General features: G+C 47.3%; 1 protein-coding gene across 5 annotated transcripts in view; it reads right to left on the reverse strand.

Annotated features, from left to right (window-relative positions):
- The window catches only part of SLC8A2 (solute carrier family 8 member A2), an 844,114-nt gene that overhangs the window by 30,599 nt on the left and 795,821 nt on the right, over positions 1 to 17,694 (reverse strand). For all 5 annotated transcript variants that reach the window (XM_069207491.1, XM_069207494.1, XM_069207495.1 and 2 more), the window contains one exon: positions 13,627 to 13,726. In XM_069207491.1, the coding sequence (XP_069063592.1) occupies positions 13,627 to 13,726 (100 nt within the window). The remainder of the gene's footprint in view (positions 1 to 13,626; positions 13,727 to 17,694) is intronic.

Genomic DNA, 17,694 nt, shown 5'->3' on the forward strand with positions numbered 1-17,694 from the left:
TTAGAATGACCCCCTTACTGTGCAAAACAAGGTGTTCGATTACCTGTTCCAATGAAGGGATTGAGGTGAAGACAAATAGTGATGATGAAGGGGACGATGGACAGTTTCCAGACTTAGAGACGGAGACCGCAAATGAGGAATACCCTTTGATAACCCTATTCCTGATGCTTACAGTGACTGACTTACCACCTGAGTTGCAGGGAACAGTGACAGAGAAAGTGTGGGACCTGACAGGAAAGGAAGTGGGATTAATAAAAGGAGTAGAACCGGTTAAAGAAGAGGTGAAGCCAAATGCAGTGTTTCCCAAGGTACCGCTATACAACATGGCACAAGATGTCCTCATTCAAGTAGCGCAGATAATTGCGGACTTTGTGAAGCAAGTGGTTCTGAAAGAAGTGCTGAGTAGCCCGTGTAATTCACCAATAATGGGTCTGAAAAAGCCTTGTGGGAAAGTTTGAATAGTTCAAGACATGAGGAAAATAAACAAAATTGTGGTAAAGTGTTGCCCCATAGTGCCAAACCCAGCTGTGATCATGTTTCAGGTTCCGTGTGATGCAGAGTGGTTCACCGTTGTGGACTTGTCTCAAGCATTCTTTTCAGTGCCTCTTCATAAGGATAGCCAATTTCTCTTCAGTTTCAAATTCCTGGATAAGGTTTACAGTTGGTGCAGAATTCCTCAAGGGTTTTCTGAGTCACCTTCCATCTTCAATCAGATATTGAAGAAGGATTTGGAATCATTAGAACTGCCTTTCAGTTCGACCCTAGTGCAGTATATTGATGATTTGTTAATTACGTCCAGAACAAAAGACGACTGCAGGTATGACACAATTGCCTTACTGAACCATTTGGGAAAGAATGGACATAAAGTGTCCCCAAAGAAGCTGCAATACTGTCCGAAAGAGGTGAAGTACTTAGGTCACCTGATTGAGAAAGGGTCGAGAAAAATATCCAAAGAAAGAGTGACAGCCATACTGCAGATGAATCCCCCGACAACAAAAAGAGACGTTAGAATGTTTTTGGGAATGGTGGGCTACTGTCGTCTGTGGATCCCCAACTTCTCGATTATCTCTAAACCCTTGGTAAGACTGACTGTCAAAGAAGTTCAGGATGGCCCGGGTGCCATAACCATGTCCGAGAAAGAGATGAAGGCATTCATGGAATTGAGGGAAAGTATGTGCAGGGCACCAGCTTTAGGTATGCCTGATTACACAAAGCCTTTTGTACTGTTTTGTCATGAACGTGATGCTTGTTCTTTGTCTGTACTGACACAGGTCCACGGAGGTGCAAACCGCCCAGTAGCATATTTTTCAGCTACTTTCGACCCAGTCGCAGCAGCCTTACCGGGGTGTTTGCGTGCAGTTGCAGCAGTTGGTCAAAGCCTCACCCAGTGTGAAGGAATAGTGATGGGACATCCTTTAACGGTAATGGTCCCCCATTCAGTTGAAATCTTGTTAACCCAAACCAAAACGCAGCACATGACAAATGCGAGGTTAACAAAATACGAAACAATTATATTGGGGTCACCTAATGTATCCCTTAAGAGATGTACTGTATTGAACCCGGCAACTTTACTTCCTATTGAAAATGCAGACATTGATGATGCCGAGGAGGTAGAACATGATTGTCTTGAGGTAACAGATCTGTGCACCAAACCAAGGCCTGATATTAAAATACCCAACTTGAAGAAAATTATTACATTATCTTTGTTGATGGTTCATGCCTGAGAGACGCAGTAGGAGTACTGAGAGCTGGGTATGCTGTGTGTACAATCACTGGTTTCTTAGAAGCTTCCTGGCTCGAAAGAGTGTACTCTGCTCAAGCGGCTGAATTAATTGCTCTTACTAGGGCATGCAACGCAGCTGAAAACCTGAAAGTCACTATCTATACTGACAGCAGATACGGATTTGGAATTGTACATGATTTTGGCCAATTATGGTCACAGAGGGGTTTCATGACCTCTTCTGGTTCTCCAGTGAAAAATGGCGAAAAGATTAAGGATTTGTTGCACGCGATTCAGTTACCTCTTGAAATTGCCGTGGTGAAATGCAATGCTCATGTTAAGTCACAAGATTTTGTGTCAATGGAAAATGGATATGCAGATCAAGTCGCAAGGTTTTGTGCATTGAACTGTATATCGTTTCGAGATCAGTGGGAATTGATACCTGAAACTGAAAATGAAACATGCTTAAACTTTGCATTAAGGGTGGTTGACACATTAGATGAGCTAAAATCACTGCAGGGACGTGCTAGCAGAGAGGAGAAACGTACCTGGCAGAGAATGCAATGCATACAGAGATCTGATGACTTATGGGTTTCAGAAGAGGGGAAAATGTTTTTTCCAAACAGTCTTTTGTCACAGTTTGCGACGTTTTACCATGGTCAAGCACATGTTGGGAGACACACAATGATCAAGTTGTTCAAAATCGATTGGTTCAATCCAAAATTCAGACAAGCTGCAGAGGTTATCTGTCACAGGTGCATCATCTGTCAGCAGATGAATGCAGGAAAAGGGACTGTGGTGAATTTGAGCCACGTTGGGAGAGCAGGAGGTCCATTTAGCAGAATGCAGATGGATTTTATTGAGATGCCTGTGTGTGGAGGTCTGAGGTACGTGTTGGTGATTGTGTGCATTTTCAGCCACTGGATTGAAGCTTACCCTACACGTAGGAATGACAGTCTCACAGTAGCAAAACTGCTGCTTAGGGAGTTAATACCACGTTTTGGGTTTCCGATCTCTTTAGAATCAGATAGGGGCAGACACTTCGACAATGAGGTGATTAAGCTCTTGTGTGCGGCATTAAACATTGAGCAGAAGTTGCATAGTAGCTATTGCCCTGAAGCATCAGGACTAGTAGAGCAGATGAATGGTACCTGAAGTCAAGAATGGCAAAAATGTGCGCAGCTACCAATTTGAAGTGGCCAGATGCATTGCCCTTAGTGTTGATGTCAATGAGAAACACACCTGACAAGAAAACAGGACTGTCTCCTCATGAAATTCTCATGGGCCGAGCTATGCGATTGCCCGCAGTACCTGCAAATGCTCTTGTGAATATCACGGATGATATGGTGTTGGACTACTGCAAGGGTCTGGCTGACGTGGTCCGCTCTTTTTCTCACCAGGTTGAGGCTACCACATTGCCACCGATAAGTGATCCAGGTCACACCCTGAAAGCCGGGGCCGTATCAAGTGATACTGACAACTACTACTGCTGTGAAATGTACAGGTCTTCCAAATTGGATACATGCCAGTCACACAAAGATGGTGACATGTCCAACTGATGAGGAACTTGAAGTGTCCAAAACAACAGCTGCAGAGAAGGAAGACTCAGGGCCGGAGAGTATTCAAAGGGGAACAGAGACTGAAGGAGAGCCTGCTGAGGACGGCGTAATCACTCAAACCGTAAACGAGATCCAGAGGAGTGACAGTGAGCCTATCTCAGCTGGGGCATCAGGGGAACCGACACAAAGAGAGGTTCTCCCAGAAGCAGATGGATACGGTTTTGAAATTGAGCCCATAACTGACCCTGAAGGTGAAGGGAGTGAGGCAGAAGGGAGTCGAGGTGTTCTGACTCCTCCTGAGCCACTTGCAGAGCCATCAAGAGAAAACACCATAGCACAAGAGGAGGGCGCTGTTCATCGTCCTAAAAGGCCAAGCAGAAAGAAAACACTTAAAGGAGATGATTGGCCGGAGCCACAAGCTGCAGGAGAGAAAGTGATCCCTAATGAAACAATAGAGGAAGAAGTCGACACAACCAGGAAAGAAGATCTTAGTGAAGGAGAGTTGCAGGGTGATCGCAAACTGAAAAGAAAGAGAGTTGCAAACAGAAGATACGGAGGTCCTGAATGGGCATATGGAACATCAGCTGAATGGTAACAAGAATTCTTGGCGTCCTGTTTTGATCGAGAGGTTCCAGGTCAAAACTACAGCAGCTGAATTAAACTTTAGAAAGAGACTGTGTTAAATTGAAATTGAAATTGAAAGCTGAAAAGCTGAGAAAAGAGACTGATAAATTACCGGGTGGGACACTGTTAACCTGAATTGACTCTGAAAAACCGATTATGACAAGCTGCTAACCTGATTTGACAAAGGGGTCCTGGAGTGAGTGAAACGCTGTAAATACTCGCAGAGAACGAGAGAGACTTTGCACAGAGAAAGAAAAAAAGAGAGAGTTTTTATATCGTCCTCAAGTTGATTGTTTGATTTGTACTATTTTGCTGTCTGATTCTTTACAGATCATGAGTTACACTAGAGATAATAGTCACAGGGGTAGGACATATGCATGTTTGGTTGTTGGTGTGGGAGTTATGTGTGCGGTAGTGATAATAGCTGTGATTGTGGGAATGCCATTGGTGGATAAAAAAAAGTGACTAACAATGCTTCAAATCCTGAGACCGCTACACTTAACACCATGGGAGAAATTTTAGCAGGATACAAAATACTTGCATGAGGGAACTAATTCAAAAGGGGAACTATCTACTAATGTCTTCTATCTCTTGCTGAATGAGTATGTTGACACAATGGATGCAAAGAACTGCTATGTGTGCACAAAGATTCCTTCATCAGTACACGAAGGGGTTACTTATCATAGTCTGCCACTTACCTACGGGATAAGCTGTAGTTTGCTGTTAAAAAGATTCTATGATCAAGAACATGTTCAATACTTCTATTCTAACTTAGATGTAGTGTTTTCCTTCGTGCCTGTGATTGAGTTTCTAAATAAATTAGCTAAAGAACACAGCATAAAATTAGTTAGGAGTTTCTTTGAGCCGACACTAACATTTGGGACAGCTTATGCGCACCGCAATAATCTAACCTGCTTACTAACACCTGTAGAAAAGAGCTTCTAAGACCACACTGATGATAGACGGAAAGCATTAAAAGAAAGGCTAGAAAAGGGATTACAAAAACGCACGTTTGCAAATGATTATGCTTACACTGCAATAAAGACACTAGGCAAATTAGCTATAGATGCATTACATGTAGGAAGGCTTTGTATATATATAGGCCGAAATCTGAGCATCACACTTTATTTGTGGGAACGAGTGAGTGCAGGCATGTGTTTTTGTTTCAGAGTAAATGGACGTTCATGTTAAATGGACAGGATCCAGCGATCCCTGGGATCTATTATATATGTGGACTTAATGCTTATTACCGTCTTCCAAAGGGATGGTATGGGACATGTTATTTGGGAATAGTTTTTCCCAAGATCTACCAGAATGATGACTTAAAGCAAATTCCTAAAATGTCTGAATTACAACATACTAGACAGAAAAGAGAGACAGCGGCTGCTGTCGTTGGTGACATATTTGGAGCCATAATTCCTTCAGTAGGGGTTATCTTAAACTCCATAAAGATTCGAAAGTTGTCTACTATTGTGGACAAACTTCACAGGGGCTATACTCATGATGGATACTGAACTTGCTGCGGAAAGAGCTATGACTCTTCAAAACCGGCTTGCTTTAGACATTCTTTTAACGAAGAGTGGCAGAGTCTGTAAAATGCTTAATGAGCGCCATTGTTGTACATTCATTCCTGATAATAGTAAAAAGATTAGAGGTATGCTTACTAACCTAACAAGAGATAGTGCAGATTTGAAGGAGCTGAAGGAACCTGGAGTTTTGGAAAAAGTTGGGAAAGGAATTACTAAAGTAGGGAATTGGTTTAGTAGTATTTGGAATGGGGTTCTTGCGAAAATAATAGGGGGTATAATAATTGTCCTGACTTGTTTATTCGGACTATGGTTATCATGCAAAATTAATAAAAGAATTAAAAGAGATTTGGCAAAAAGTAATAAAAGAAAAGAAGAAAAAGAAAAAGAGAAAATGTTCAAAGAAATTTGGGAAAGATCACATAGGGAGGAAGAAATTGAGATGCGTAACCTAAAGAAAATGAAAGGTTGTGAAGGGAAAGGTTTTGTGTGATGAGAAGTGTCATCAGAGGAGGGACTGAGAGAGTGCAGCTTATCCACTTAGAAATTAACATGTAATGTTTATGAACTAATGTATAATAATGCCGCATAGACAATGTATTAATACATTTTTTGCTAAACGTGCGCTTGAAATGTGCCCACGGGGAGTGGCCGTCAATATATACAATGAATAACGAAACTGATTAATAATGATGAAATGTTATGTTAGAGTATGATTTTGCACTAATAATAAAGGGTATATGTTAAAGTTCAGCTAATAAATCATTAGGCCTTAGTTAGCATGAGTCGAGGCCTAGCTGCCCGGGTTTCATATTAAATGTGTTTTTCTAACGTGCAGTGTGCTGACTTGCTGAAGGACATGAACTTGTATTTTTCCAAAGCTAGAAGATGAATGTAACTGTAGTAGATCCGTTCTCATGAAATTCGACTTGCTTAGTGAAACATTCTTGCTGAATGCAACAGTGTAGACTACTCGCAGGTACAAGGTCGCCTGAACCGGTACAGACAATGGAACTACTGACTGAAGATGCAAAGAGGACCACAAGAGTATGAAATCATACCGGACATTCTACCCGCTGAAGACGTCAATCATAAGGACCAATAAACTACGTGAGAACTGTTATGGGGTGACAAATTTAATGAAGTCATTGAAACCCTATTGGAGGGAGATAGTGGGGTGCTGACCCCAACCAATTAAAACTTAGGGGATTGTACAACAGAAAAGGGATAAAAACCCTTGACACAAGGAAATGAGTTAGTTAGGGAGATGCTATTGCAATTTGCTATGACCCAGACACTTTGTTACTCTGCATAGAGACTTTGCTGTTTGGTTCTTCAAATCATCCTTGCCCTTTTATTGCCCATTTACACTTTACCTCCTTATGAGGGAAGTGCCTTTTTTACCCGACTGCTGAATTCCTGGCTGATGGCGAATCAACTGATGTCCCGAGGACGAAGACCGAACCTGTATGCTGACCTAATACGGAGGGTAACTATATGACAATGAAATTGTAATTGTCTGTTTGCTTTTCCTTTCTAGGTACCAACTGCTTCTTTTGACAGAGACCCTAGTTAGATGTTTTCTAAATTGGTGTTGCTAAATTGTTTTGCATGAAGCCCAACATGCCAATGCTAAATCGAGGTTAGATGAGGGGTTCACCAAACTGACGCAAATAGACAAATGACTGAATCTATGCTTTGTTGAATAACGTGATGATGATACTCTGCTAAGGATAACCTATGTTGACGTTGTGTTATATTCTAATATTCGTGATTCTTGCCTTGATGAAATCTTATCAGAGTTGCCATATTGTGACTATGCTAATGTGTTTCTTGGTTTTGAGACTAATAAACTTACTAGTAGAATTGTAATCAATAGGGAATAAACTTTATATAATAGTACTAAACTGGTGTGGTTATCCATTACTGCAAGGTCATTGTAGTTTCTGAGTTTTATTAATGTCTTTGACTAATTTGAATTGTCTTATTATGGTAAATATTGATGACGTTATTGACATATTGATTGACATGCTGATTAGTTATCTTGTCCTAAGGTGTCTTCAATCATGGTCAAAAGATTCATTGGCCTAAAACGAGTCCCAGAGTGAGTAAATTAGTCATAAAGGGATGCGTTAGCAATCAATCAATCAAAAAAATTGGTAGCGCGTGCTACTCACCCATCAGGGTCTCAAGGCGCTGGGGGGGAGAAAATAAAGAGGGGGCAGGGAGGGTCACTGATTGAACAACCATGTCTTGAGGTTCTTTCTGAAGAGCAAGAGGTCTTTGGTTTTGCAAAGGTTGGTGGGGAGGGTGTTCCAGGTTTTGGTGGCAAGGTAGGAGAAGGACCTGCCTCCTGTGGTGGTGCGTTGGATGCGGGGGACTGTGGCTAGTGCGAGGTCGGCTGATCGGAGGTTGCGTGTGGGAGTGTGGAAGTTCACTCTTTCGTTGAGGTAGGTTGGGCAGGTGTTGTGGAGGGATTTGTGTGCGTGGATGAGGATCTTGAATGTGATTATCTTGTCTATGGGGAGCCAGTGAAGGGATTTGAGGTGTGGTGAGATTTGTTTGTGGCGGGGGAGGCCAAGGACGAGGCGTGGGGCTGTGTTTTGGATTCTCTGGAGTTTGCGTTTAAGTTAGAGTGTGGTGCCGGCGTAGAAGGCGTTACCGTAGTCCAGTCTGCTGCTGATGAGTGCGTGGGTGACTGTCTTGCTGGTCTCTGAGGGAATCCATTTGATGGATTTTTTTAGAGTGCGGAGTGTGTGGAAGCAGGAGGAGGTTAGAGCATTGATTTGCTGTGTCATGGAGAGGGAGGTGTCCAGGATGATGCCAAGGTTGCGTGCGTGGTTTGCGGGGGTGGGTGCGGGGCCTAGGGCGGTGGGCCACCAGGAGTCGTCCTATGTGGTTTTGTTGGGGCCGAAGATGATGATCTCGGTTTTGTTGGAGTTGAGCTTGAGGTGGTTAGTGGTCATCCAGTTGGCGGTGTCGGATAGAGCAGCGTGTAGGTTGGTTTTGGCGGTGGTGGGGTTGCCGGTGAGGGAGAGGATGAGTTGGGTGTCATCTGCATATGAGAGGATAGTGATTCCGTGTGCTCGGAGGATGTTGCCTAGGGGGATCATGTAGATGTTGAAGAGTGTGGGGCTGAGGGAGGACTCTTGGGGGACTCCGCAGGTGATCTTGGTAGTATTGGAGTGGAAGGGTGGAAGGCGGACTCTCTGGGTCCGGTTGGTGAGGAAGGAGGTGAGCCAGTCTAAGGATTTGTGGCGAATTCCTATGTTGTGGAGGCGTGTGCGGAGTGTGTGGTGGCAGACGGTGTCAAAGGCTGCGGAGAGGTCTAGGAGGATGAGTGCGACGGTCTCGCCTTTGTCGACTTTGGTCCTGATGTCGTCAGTGCATGCGATGAGGGCCGTTTCCGTGCTGTGATTATGTTGTAGAGTATGGGGGTGATGGTTGGGTTGGCTTTGTTGTAGATGCGATGTGGGCAGGGGCCGGAGGGGGATCCGGAGTGGATGGAGTTAATGGTTTTTTCGGTTTCTTCGTGTGTGGTGGGGGTCCAGGTGGAGAGAGTGGTGGGGGGTCAAGAGTGAGGGTTGGGTTGGGTGAGTGAGGGGTGTGTGTGGTGGGTGTGTGTGGTATGAAGCTGTTGTGGATGTCCAGGATTTTGTGGCGGAAGGGGTTGGAGAGGGCGTCACAAAGGGGCTGTGTGTGTGAGGGGTCTATGTTGCTGGCTTTGGGTTTGGCGAGTTCATTAATGATGGTGAAGAGTTCTTTGCTGTTTTGAGAGTTGTTGTAAAGGCGTGTCTTGTAGTGATCTCTTTTAGCGGTGCGTATGGGTTGGTGATGGGTGCGAATGGTGGTTTTGAGGGTGGAGAAGTTGGTTGTAGAAGGTTCTAGTCGCCATATTTTCTCAGCTTGGCGGCATTTGCGCATGGAGTCCTGGAGTTCAGGGGTGAACCATGGGGCGTTCTTGATGTTGCGGGTGGCGATGTGTTTCTGAGGGGGGCTAGTGTGTCTGCGCAAGTGGTGATCCATTTGGAGAGGTTGTGTGCTCCTGTGTTGGGGTCGTTGGCGTGGGGGGGGGGGTTATGGGCCAGTTGCGAGTTTAGTCGTTCTGTGGGGATCCTGTCCCACATGCGGTAGGGTGTGATGTGTTGATGGTAGTGTGGGGGGGTTTGGTGAAGGAGAAGTGGACGCAGTGGTGGTCAGTCCAGAGGAGTTCGGTGGTGTGGGTGTAGGCTATGTGTTGGCTTGCGGTGAAAATAGCGTCAACTGTGTGTCCTGCTGAGTGGGTGGGTGCGGTGACCAGTTGTTTGAGTCCAAGATTGGTGAGGTTGTCTATGAGGGAGGTAGAGTTGTGGTCTTGTAGGGTTTCTAAGTGAAAGTTGAAATCACCGAGGAGGATGTAGTCTGTGGAGGTGAGGGCGTGTGAGCTGATGGTGTCGGCGATGGTGTCGCAGAAGGTGGGGCGTGGTTCTGGTGGTCTGTAGATTAATGTACCTCTGAGGGTGGAGTTGTTGTTGATGTGGATCAGGAAGTGCATGTGTTCTGTGTTGTTGATAGTGTCTTGGGAGCTGGTGGTGACTTTGATGGTGTCTCTGTGTAGGATGGCGATGCCACCACCTAGCCTGTTGAAGCGGTCTTTGCGTTGGAGTTTGTATCCCTTGGGGGTGGCGATGGCTATGTCGGGTCCCGAGGAGGGGTTGGTCCAGGTTTCCGTAAGGAAGGCGATGTCAGGTGAGTGTGATGTGATGAGGTCCCAGAGTTCTATGGCATGTTTGTGGAGGGAGCAGGTGTTGAGGAGCAGGCAGTTGAGGTGGTTGTGATGGGTAGTGTTGGTGTGGTGCGTGAGGGTGTTGATGCGGGGTGTGTTCTGGTTGTGGGCTGGGGTGCGGCGGGGTTGGTTGGTGGGGGCAGAGCGGGTGAGTCTTGCGTTGGGGGTGTTGTGTTTGTTGAAGGTGGGGTCGCTATGGTTGGTGTGTGGTGTGAGGGATGAGGAGCAGGAGAAATGACAGGTGAAGGGGCCATGAGTGTGTGTGTGGGGCTAGATGGGGTGCACGTGGGGCGGGGGCCTGGGTTGAGAGAGTGGAGGGTGAGGGGGGAGGAGGTTTGTCTGAAAGGGCCAGGGGGACTGGCGCTGGGCGCGGTCTTGGTGCGGACGGGCGCAGACGGGCTTGCCTTTGGCGTGCCTTTGGCGCGGCTGCGCCGCGGCTTCCATAACAGGAGGGGAGGGTGGGAGTGGCAGCTGGGAGGAGGGAGGGCTTGTCGAATGGGAAGGCTGGGGGGGTGGGGCCGCAGGGGACGCAGCGGCTGGAAAAGAGGCAAGGAAAAAAGGCAATCTAAAAGGGTGAGGAGGAGGGGGGAGGCGGGAGGGGCCGCAGGGGACACAGCTGCGGGAAAAGAGGCAAGGACAAAAGGCAATCTAAAACGGTGAGGAGGAGGGGGGAGGCAGGAGGGGCCGCAGGGGACGCAGCTGCGGGAAAAGAGGCAAGGAAAAAAGGCAATCTAAAACGGTGAGCAGGAGGGGGAGGCGGGAGGGGCCGCAGGGGACGCAGCGGCGGGGAAAAGGAAGAATAAAATAAGGAGTGGAGGTGGCGCGGAAGGCGGAGCGGACAGCGACCTGCCTGCAGAAGCAGGGTCAAAGGTTGCTCCCTGTTACGGCACCGCGGCTGCCCTAAGAGGAGGGGAGGGTGGGAGTGGCAACTGGGAGGAGGGAGAGCTTGTCGAATGGGAAGGCTGGGGGGGTGGGGCCGTAGGGGCGGGAAAAGAGGCAAGGAAAAAAGACAATCTAAAACGGTGAGGAGGAGGGGGGAGGCGGGAGGGGCCGCAGGGAACGCAGCGGCGGGAAAAGAAGCAAGGACAAAAGGCAATCTAAAATGGTGAGGAGGAGGGGGAGGTGGGAGGGGCCGCAGGGGACGCAGCGGCGGGGAAAAGGAAGAATAAAATAAGGAGTGGAGGTGGCGCGGATGGCGGAGTGGGGAGCGACCTGCCTGCAGAAGCAGAAAGCACAACTTTCCTCCTTCTGCAGGGAACTTACCAATCTTATATCTGACAAGATTGCTTCTATCCACAGAGATAATGCATTCATCCCCTCTGTTCTAACCACCCTTTCCTCCTTTATTATTCCAGCTTCAGACAGCTTCTTTCTTTCTCTTCATCCGACTCTCACAACGTCACACGCTTCTTAATTCTGCCAAGAATTCTGTTTTTCCTTTTGGCCACAGTTCCCAATTCAAAAACAATCCCATGCTCAGACCTACCATATAACTCTTTCTGACTGTTTGCGCCACAATTTTTGGGTCTCCTCTAACTCAAGTAACTGAAGTTAGCTGTCACTTTCTCCTACTGAGAAATAATGTAACATCTACAAGCTGCCAGAGCACGGCCAATAATTAGAACAGTTAGTCATCTATGAACTGCAATATTCTTCAAGGCTCATGGACCATTAAATGGCAATCAGGCAGGTGACTGCCCCGCCGGAGTTGGAGAATGAAGCCTCATCTGTGGAAGTCATGACTTCTGAATAATAATTGTCAAGACCGATGTTGGTGCATTAATGCAGCTTAGCATCTCGCTAACACAGGCTGACATCACATTTTTCATGTAAACCTTAGGCTGTAAGGCTTGGGCTCTAGTGCTCTCCTGGATTTCTTCTTTTCTCTTCAGTAGAATTCAAGTGACCCCAATTCCTCCTCAGACACTAAAGGGCCTTCTGTGATTTTTCCACAAGGATCGTCCCTGTCTCTACTTTTTTTTTCATTGACTACCTACCCAACATATTGGCGGTCATTCCAACCGCGGCGGGCGGCGGTAGCCGCCCGCCATGCGGTTACCGCCGAATGACCGCACCGCGGTCAAAAGACCGCGGCGGCCATTCTGGCTTTCCCGCTGGACCGGCGGGCGACCGCCAAAAGGCCCCCCGCCGGCCCAGCGGGAAAGCCCCAGCAACGATGAAGCCGGCTCCGAATGGAGCCGGCAGAGTTGCTGGTGTGCGACGGGTGCAGACGGGTGCTTTGCAGACACTGAAAATCATTATGGGGCCCTGTGAGGGGGCCCCTGCACTGCCCATGCCAGTGGCATGGGCAGTGCAGGGGCCCCCAGGGGCCCCACGACACCCGTTCCCGCCATCCTGTTCCTGGCGGTATTTACCGCCAGGACCAGGATGGCGGGAAGGGGATCGGAATCCCCATGGCGGTGCTGCAAGCAGCGCCGCCATGGCGGATTCCTTGGGCCAGGGGTAAACCGGCGGGAAACCGCTGGTTGCCCTTTTCTGACCGCGGCTTTACCGCTGCGGTCAGAATGGCCCAGGAAGCACCGCCAGCCTGTTGGCGGTGCTTCCGCGGGCCCCGGCCCTGGCGGTCATGGACCGCCAGGGTCGGATGACCCCCATAGTGTTTGATTAGATCATTTTACACAGATCATTTTACGCATTCTACGCAGAGACAGATGATACCCAGCAATAGCCCTAATTCCTTTACCTAATCATTCTCCTTATGCCTGGAATTTATTCAACGCTTGATGAAAATCAGCCCGGAATTTATTCAACGCTTGATGAAAATCAGCCAGTACCTGGCAATTAATGGAGATAAAGATGAATTACCACTGTACCAACCTCTGAAACTTCTCTTTTTGGCCTACATGTTCCAGGACTTGCATCATCCCTTCCACCAATGTAAGCAATGTGGACTTTTATATTGTGGCCATCCTCTTCATGGATCATGGGTATACCATGGTGTCAGCACAGACTGCTGCTTCCTTTGCTATCTAAAAGAAACTTCTTTCCTGGCAATGTTGCTATGACAACTTTCTCTGCTTCATGCTCATCTACGGCCACAGTCTTTAACTCCATATTTGTGTTGTACCATGCATTCAACCACAATTCTAAAGTAATATTTACTGGTTAGAATGTCTATTTGTGGCAGGGTGTTTAAGGGTGGGATCTCGTACACATCAAAAACTGGAGCAATGGGACCTTGCTTATTCTTTTGGAGGTGAATACTCATGACAACTTGAACATTACATTATCTCCATGAAAAACGTAGCAAAGGAAGTGGCTGCTAAAGAGGACTTGGCATCATTCATGAACAGAAACTGGTACATTAGGCCCGCCTCCGTCAGATATGTCTACCTTTCTACTTTTCCAGTCTGCAACCAATGTGTCGACTAAATCAAAGTCTCTGGGAATGGGCTATAGTGATTGACTCACCTGCACTGACTGTGATGGCCTCCATGAATTGCTCCCGCCAGGAATGGGTGCCAATCACTAGAGCCAGGTTGGTCTTCTTGATCAGCTTATCCACAGTGCTCTGAAAATGGAAGAACAGAAATAAATATACATGAAACAAGTGGCTACACAAAGATGGATCAGAGACAAAACTCTCTCTCGTGTGCTCCATATTTTACATTGAGTGCATGTGATCTGCTCTGTGACTATGCCCGATACACATGCATGTAATCTTGAAGAGACTGCTGATAGGACTGAAAGAGTTGTAAAGATTTTTGCCTCGTGATTTCTGGATCAGAACTGGATCTGGTTGGTAGTGGTTCAGTCATTATTACATAGGGTTAGATTCGTGAACTGTGTGAAAACAGATGTCGATATTAGCACAGTATACATTGGGTAACTTCTCTTACCACTAAGGAACCCTAGAAGGCACCACAAGCTGAGAGCCAAGACATGGATCTGCTCTTACCGCTTAACAGGACTGCTCTGGCCTGTCGGGCAAACAGGCAGTGTCCAACGGTTGGTCTGGCAGGTCAGTCTGTGGTGCAATATTTTGGATGTTTGTGGATCTTTTCTATAGTTTGTTGGGCTGCTTTTACTGTTAATATCCCTGCTATAAAAAACAAACATTGCTTGTAGCAAGCTCAACTCCATGCAGTGTTCCATATCTTACAAAACACTTACACATTGTTTCTTTACAAGTTCTAAAACTACCAAAATTTTCAAGTATGGCCATTTTTTAGCTACATAATTCATAAATGAGGGCCACTTTTATTTTGGTGCCTTGTCCTATTTTCTGTCTCAGTCCGACCCTGCCTCTCGAAGCATATTGAAGGAATAATCAGTAGGGGTATATAGTAGTAGTAGTAAATATCAAGTTTATTTGGACCATAGCCATTAAAACATTATAAAACGGTAAAAACAATAAAAACATTGTGCAATAAAACAAAAAAATATAATAAAAATGACTTAAAACTCACTCACCAGACCCACCCACTCTACTGTACCCCAACCTCAAGAGTCTGTTTGACATTACATATAAAGCTAGCAATTCCTACTGCTACATCTAAAAAATGCATTTCAGACATCAGCTCTATTGCCTCCATCCTTTGTACCATCCTATATTTTAAAAACAGAGGTCTTAAAAACGTAATCCCGCTAGAGACAAAAAAGGCACACTCCTCAAGAATGTGTAACGAGGAACATATTACATTAAGGGGACAAAAGCAAAAACCATTAGTACTGTGAATTAAAGTAGCATAGCTAGAGGATGAGTAAATAGGGTTACAACGCATCCTCACTGTCAAAATGTCATTCCTCAAAGAGGGATCTGGTAGCTGTATCAGGTAAGGAAAGACAGGATCAAGGCCAAGGGTACTTAATGAAAAGATTACAGACGATTTCTTTACCAGGTATGCCAAATCAAGAGACTCGCAACTTTTGCCACGAACATTTTCAGAGCTTGTTTACTGGCCCCCTTCTCTTTACCATGGGAATTCACCTGTAATGCACATTTGTGGCAATACAGCCCAACACATTTAATAGACTGTTATAAAGTCTTAAAAAACGTCATTCATAACTGTGCAAATGTATTGTAATGTGAAGGTGCCTTCTAAGTAAGTATGGTCAGTTTCTCGCAATGGATGACTCATAATCATGTGACTCTCAGCTATTGCGGTATTTGTGCTATCCTGTAGGAGTTCTGTCTGTCCTTGCGTTGCTGCTCACCATTACTGTTAGAGTAGGGACTGTTAGGGAGTCTTCTACAAGTGCTTTCTGTGTTGAACCCTCTGTGTCAGAGAATTATATGCTAACAAGTGTGCACATATGGTGAGGGAAGCATAGTCTGCCTCAGCAACTATTCAGTGTAAGAGGGAATCTTGCACTTCAAAGTCCACAGTCTACCTAATCAATGTCTGTGAGAGAACTGTAAGGTGCCAGTACCTAGGTTTTAACTTTGTGTGTTTGTGCATGAAGGATGCCCTTCTTCATCCAGCAATAATTTGTAAATAAACGTAGTACTTTGTTTCTAGTGCTACTAATCAAGTGCATTCCACAGGGCCACATCATAAGAGAAGCCCTCAAAAGTGAGTCACTGCTTTTTACAGCATGAAGGTCTGTGCTGCAATGTGGACTAGCAAATAGGGTAGAGCGCCTGCCCCGCAGTGGGGGGGTGCGGCCCGTTAGGGGACGGGGCCTCCGAGGCCCTGGGGCACTTCACCCCCCTTTTCCTCTCCGCCGGGGGTGCGGGAGTCGGCCGGATTTCCGCCCTGACGCCTCGCGAGGCGTTGGGGCGGAAGTCATGCCACAGGGGGCATGTCGTGGGGCCGACGGTGGCCGCCCGCCGGTTGCGGCCGCCACACACTGGTGGGGGGCTATTTAAAGGCCCCCCCAAGAGGGATAAACCCTTCTTTACCTGTGTGCGGCGGTGGGACCTGGCGTGCGTCCCGCGTTTGTCTTTCGCTTCCTGACATTCCTGTTCCCCGGTTCCCGCCTGGATTTCCCTTGCGCCTGGACTTCCCTTGGTGTTGCCTGCCCAGCGGAGGTGGAGACGGTTCCTGTTCCCGCCTGGATTTCCTTTGGCGTTGTGGAGGTGAGTTTGTTCGGGCGGCAGAGGCGGGGGGTGATAAAGAACACGCACTCGGGTGGGAAAAAGCTAGTTCGGCGCTGCAGCCAGCGGCCGGTGCGGGCGGCCGCTTAGGCAGTAGTCGAAGTGTTTTTGGAGGTTATATTCTGCCTACGTGGGTGGGGGCGCTTGGGCACAGTGATCGGGGCCTGGCGGGTGTCTGGAACTGGGCAATCTACGGGCAAAATAGTGGCGCGGCAGCACGGGGGTCTGCTTTAAAAAATACGATTTATTTGCGCGTGTAAGCGTTTGTTGTTGCCTTGTTTGGGGTTCCGAGTATGCGATTCTCTCAAAACGGGATTAGCCCCGTGCGGCAAAAAGTAAGGATTTTGCCGATTGCACCGCGTTTTACAAAGTGCAGAATTTTAAAAGCACATGCAGTTTGGACGACGCGCGGTGCGGTGTGATTTGTTTGTAGTGCCTTAGGGCAACGTTACCCGGTCGGGGGGGTTGAGGGCAGATTTTAAAAAGCGCACGTAGTTTGTTGACACGCGGTGTGGCAAAGAAATACATTTAGAAATAAATAAAATATAAAAGCATTGGTGACCCGCGGCGGTCTTTGCAAGAAAGGATCTGTTGAAAGTTTAAGTGCTGGGTTGTCCTTGGGCTTGCTCAAAAAAAAAAAGGTCTAATTTCGTGTTGGTGGCACATTTGTTTTGGTAGATTATAAAAAAAAAAAAAAGGGGGGCATTCTTGGAGGGTGTCCTGGTTAGTCCTTGCCTTTGATGTTGTTGTGTTTTACATTCTTTTCAGGATAAAAAAAAAAAAAGGAGGCAGGGGTTATACTAGCGTTTGCATACCTTTAGCAGTTTCCCTCAGGGTAGTACAGGATGCCACCAAAAAGGGCTAACACACAGAATGGGAGTGGGCGTGACCCAGAATTATCCCAGCTACTAAGGTTAGTCTTGGAAAAATTGGGGAGTGAGGACACCGGTGAGGGCGGTGGGGGTCCCGTGATGGCGGGGGGCAAGGTTAGGGGTTCCCGTCCGAAACGGTCCCATGTGGCCCCCAGCGCGGCTTTCCCCCCAGTTAAGCGCAGAAGGAATGGAAAAGCCCAGGTACCGGCCACCATAGTACTAACGCCCCTCGCAGCAGCCCCGGCCACCATCGTCCTGTCACCCCCGGCAGCAGCTAGGCTCCCAGGACAGCACCCGCTCACTGTGCCACCCCCACGCCACAAGTTCTTAACTCGGGCCCCACGACTCCCTCAGGCGGGGGTATAGAAGGGATCCTAGTGGATATTCGCAATTCCTTGGCGGCCTTAGCACCTACAGTTCAGCCCGGGCCATCACCCACACCGCACCAGGGGGTAACTGTTCCCGCGCCATCGGGTCCACCGCCTGTGGGCTCGGTCGATTCCCGGGCGCAAGATCAAGAGCCATCTAGGCTGGCGTTAATGGAAGTGTCTAAGCTTTTGGCCGGTA

The sequence above is a fragment of the Pleurodeles waltl genome, chromosome 9 (genome assembly GCF_031143425.1).
Source record: "Pleurodeles waltl isolate 20211129_DDA chromosome 9, aPleWal1.hap1.20221129, whole genome shotgun sequence".
Taxonomy (NCBI): Eukaryota; Metazoa; Chordata; class Amphibia; order Caudata; family Salamandridae; genus Pleurodeles; species Pleurodeles waltl.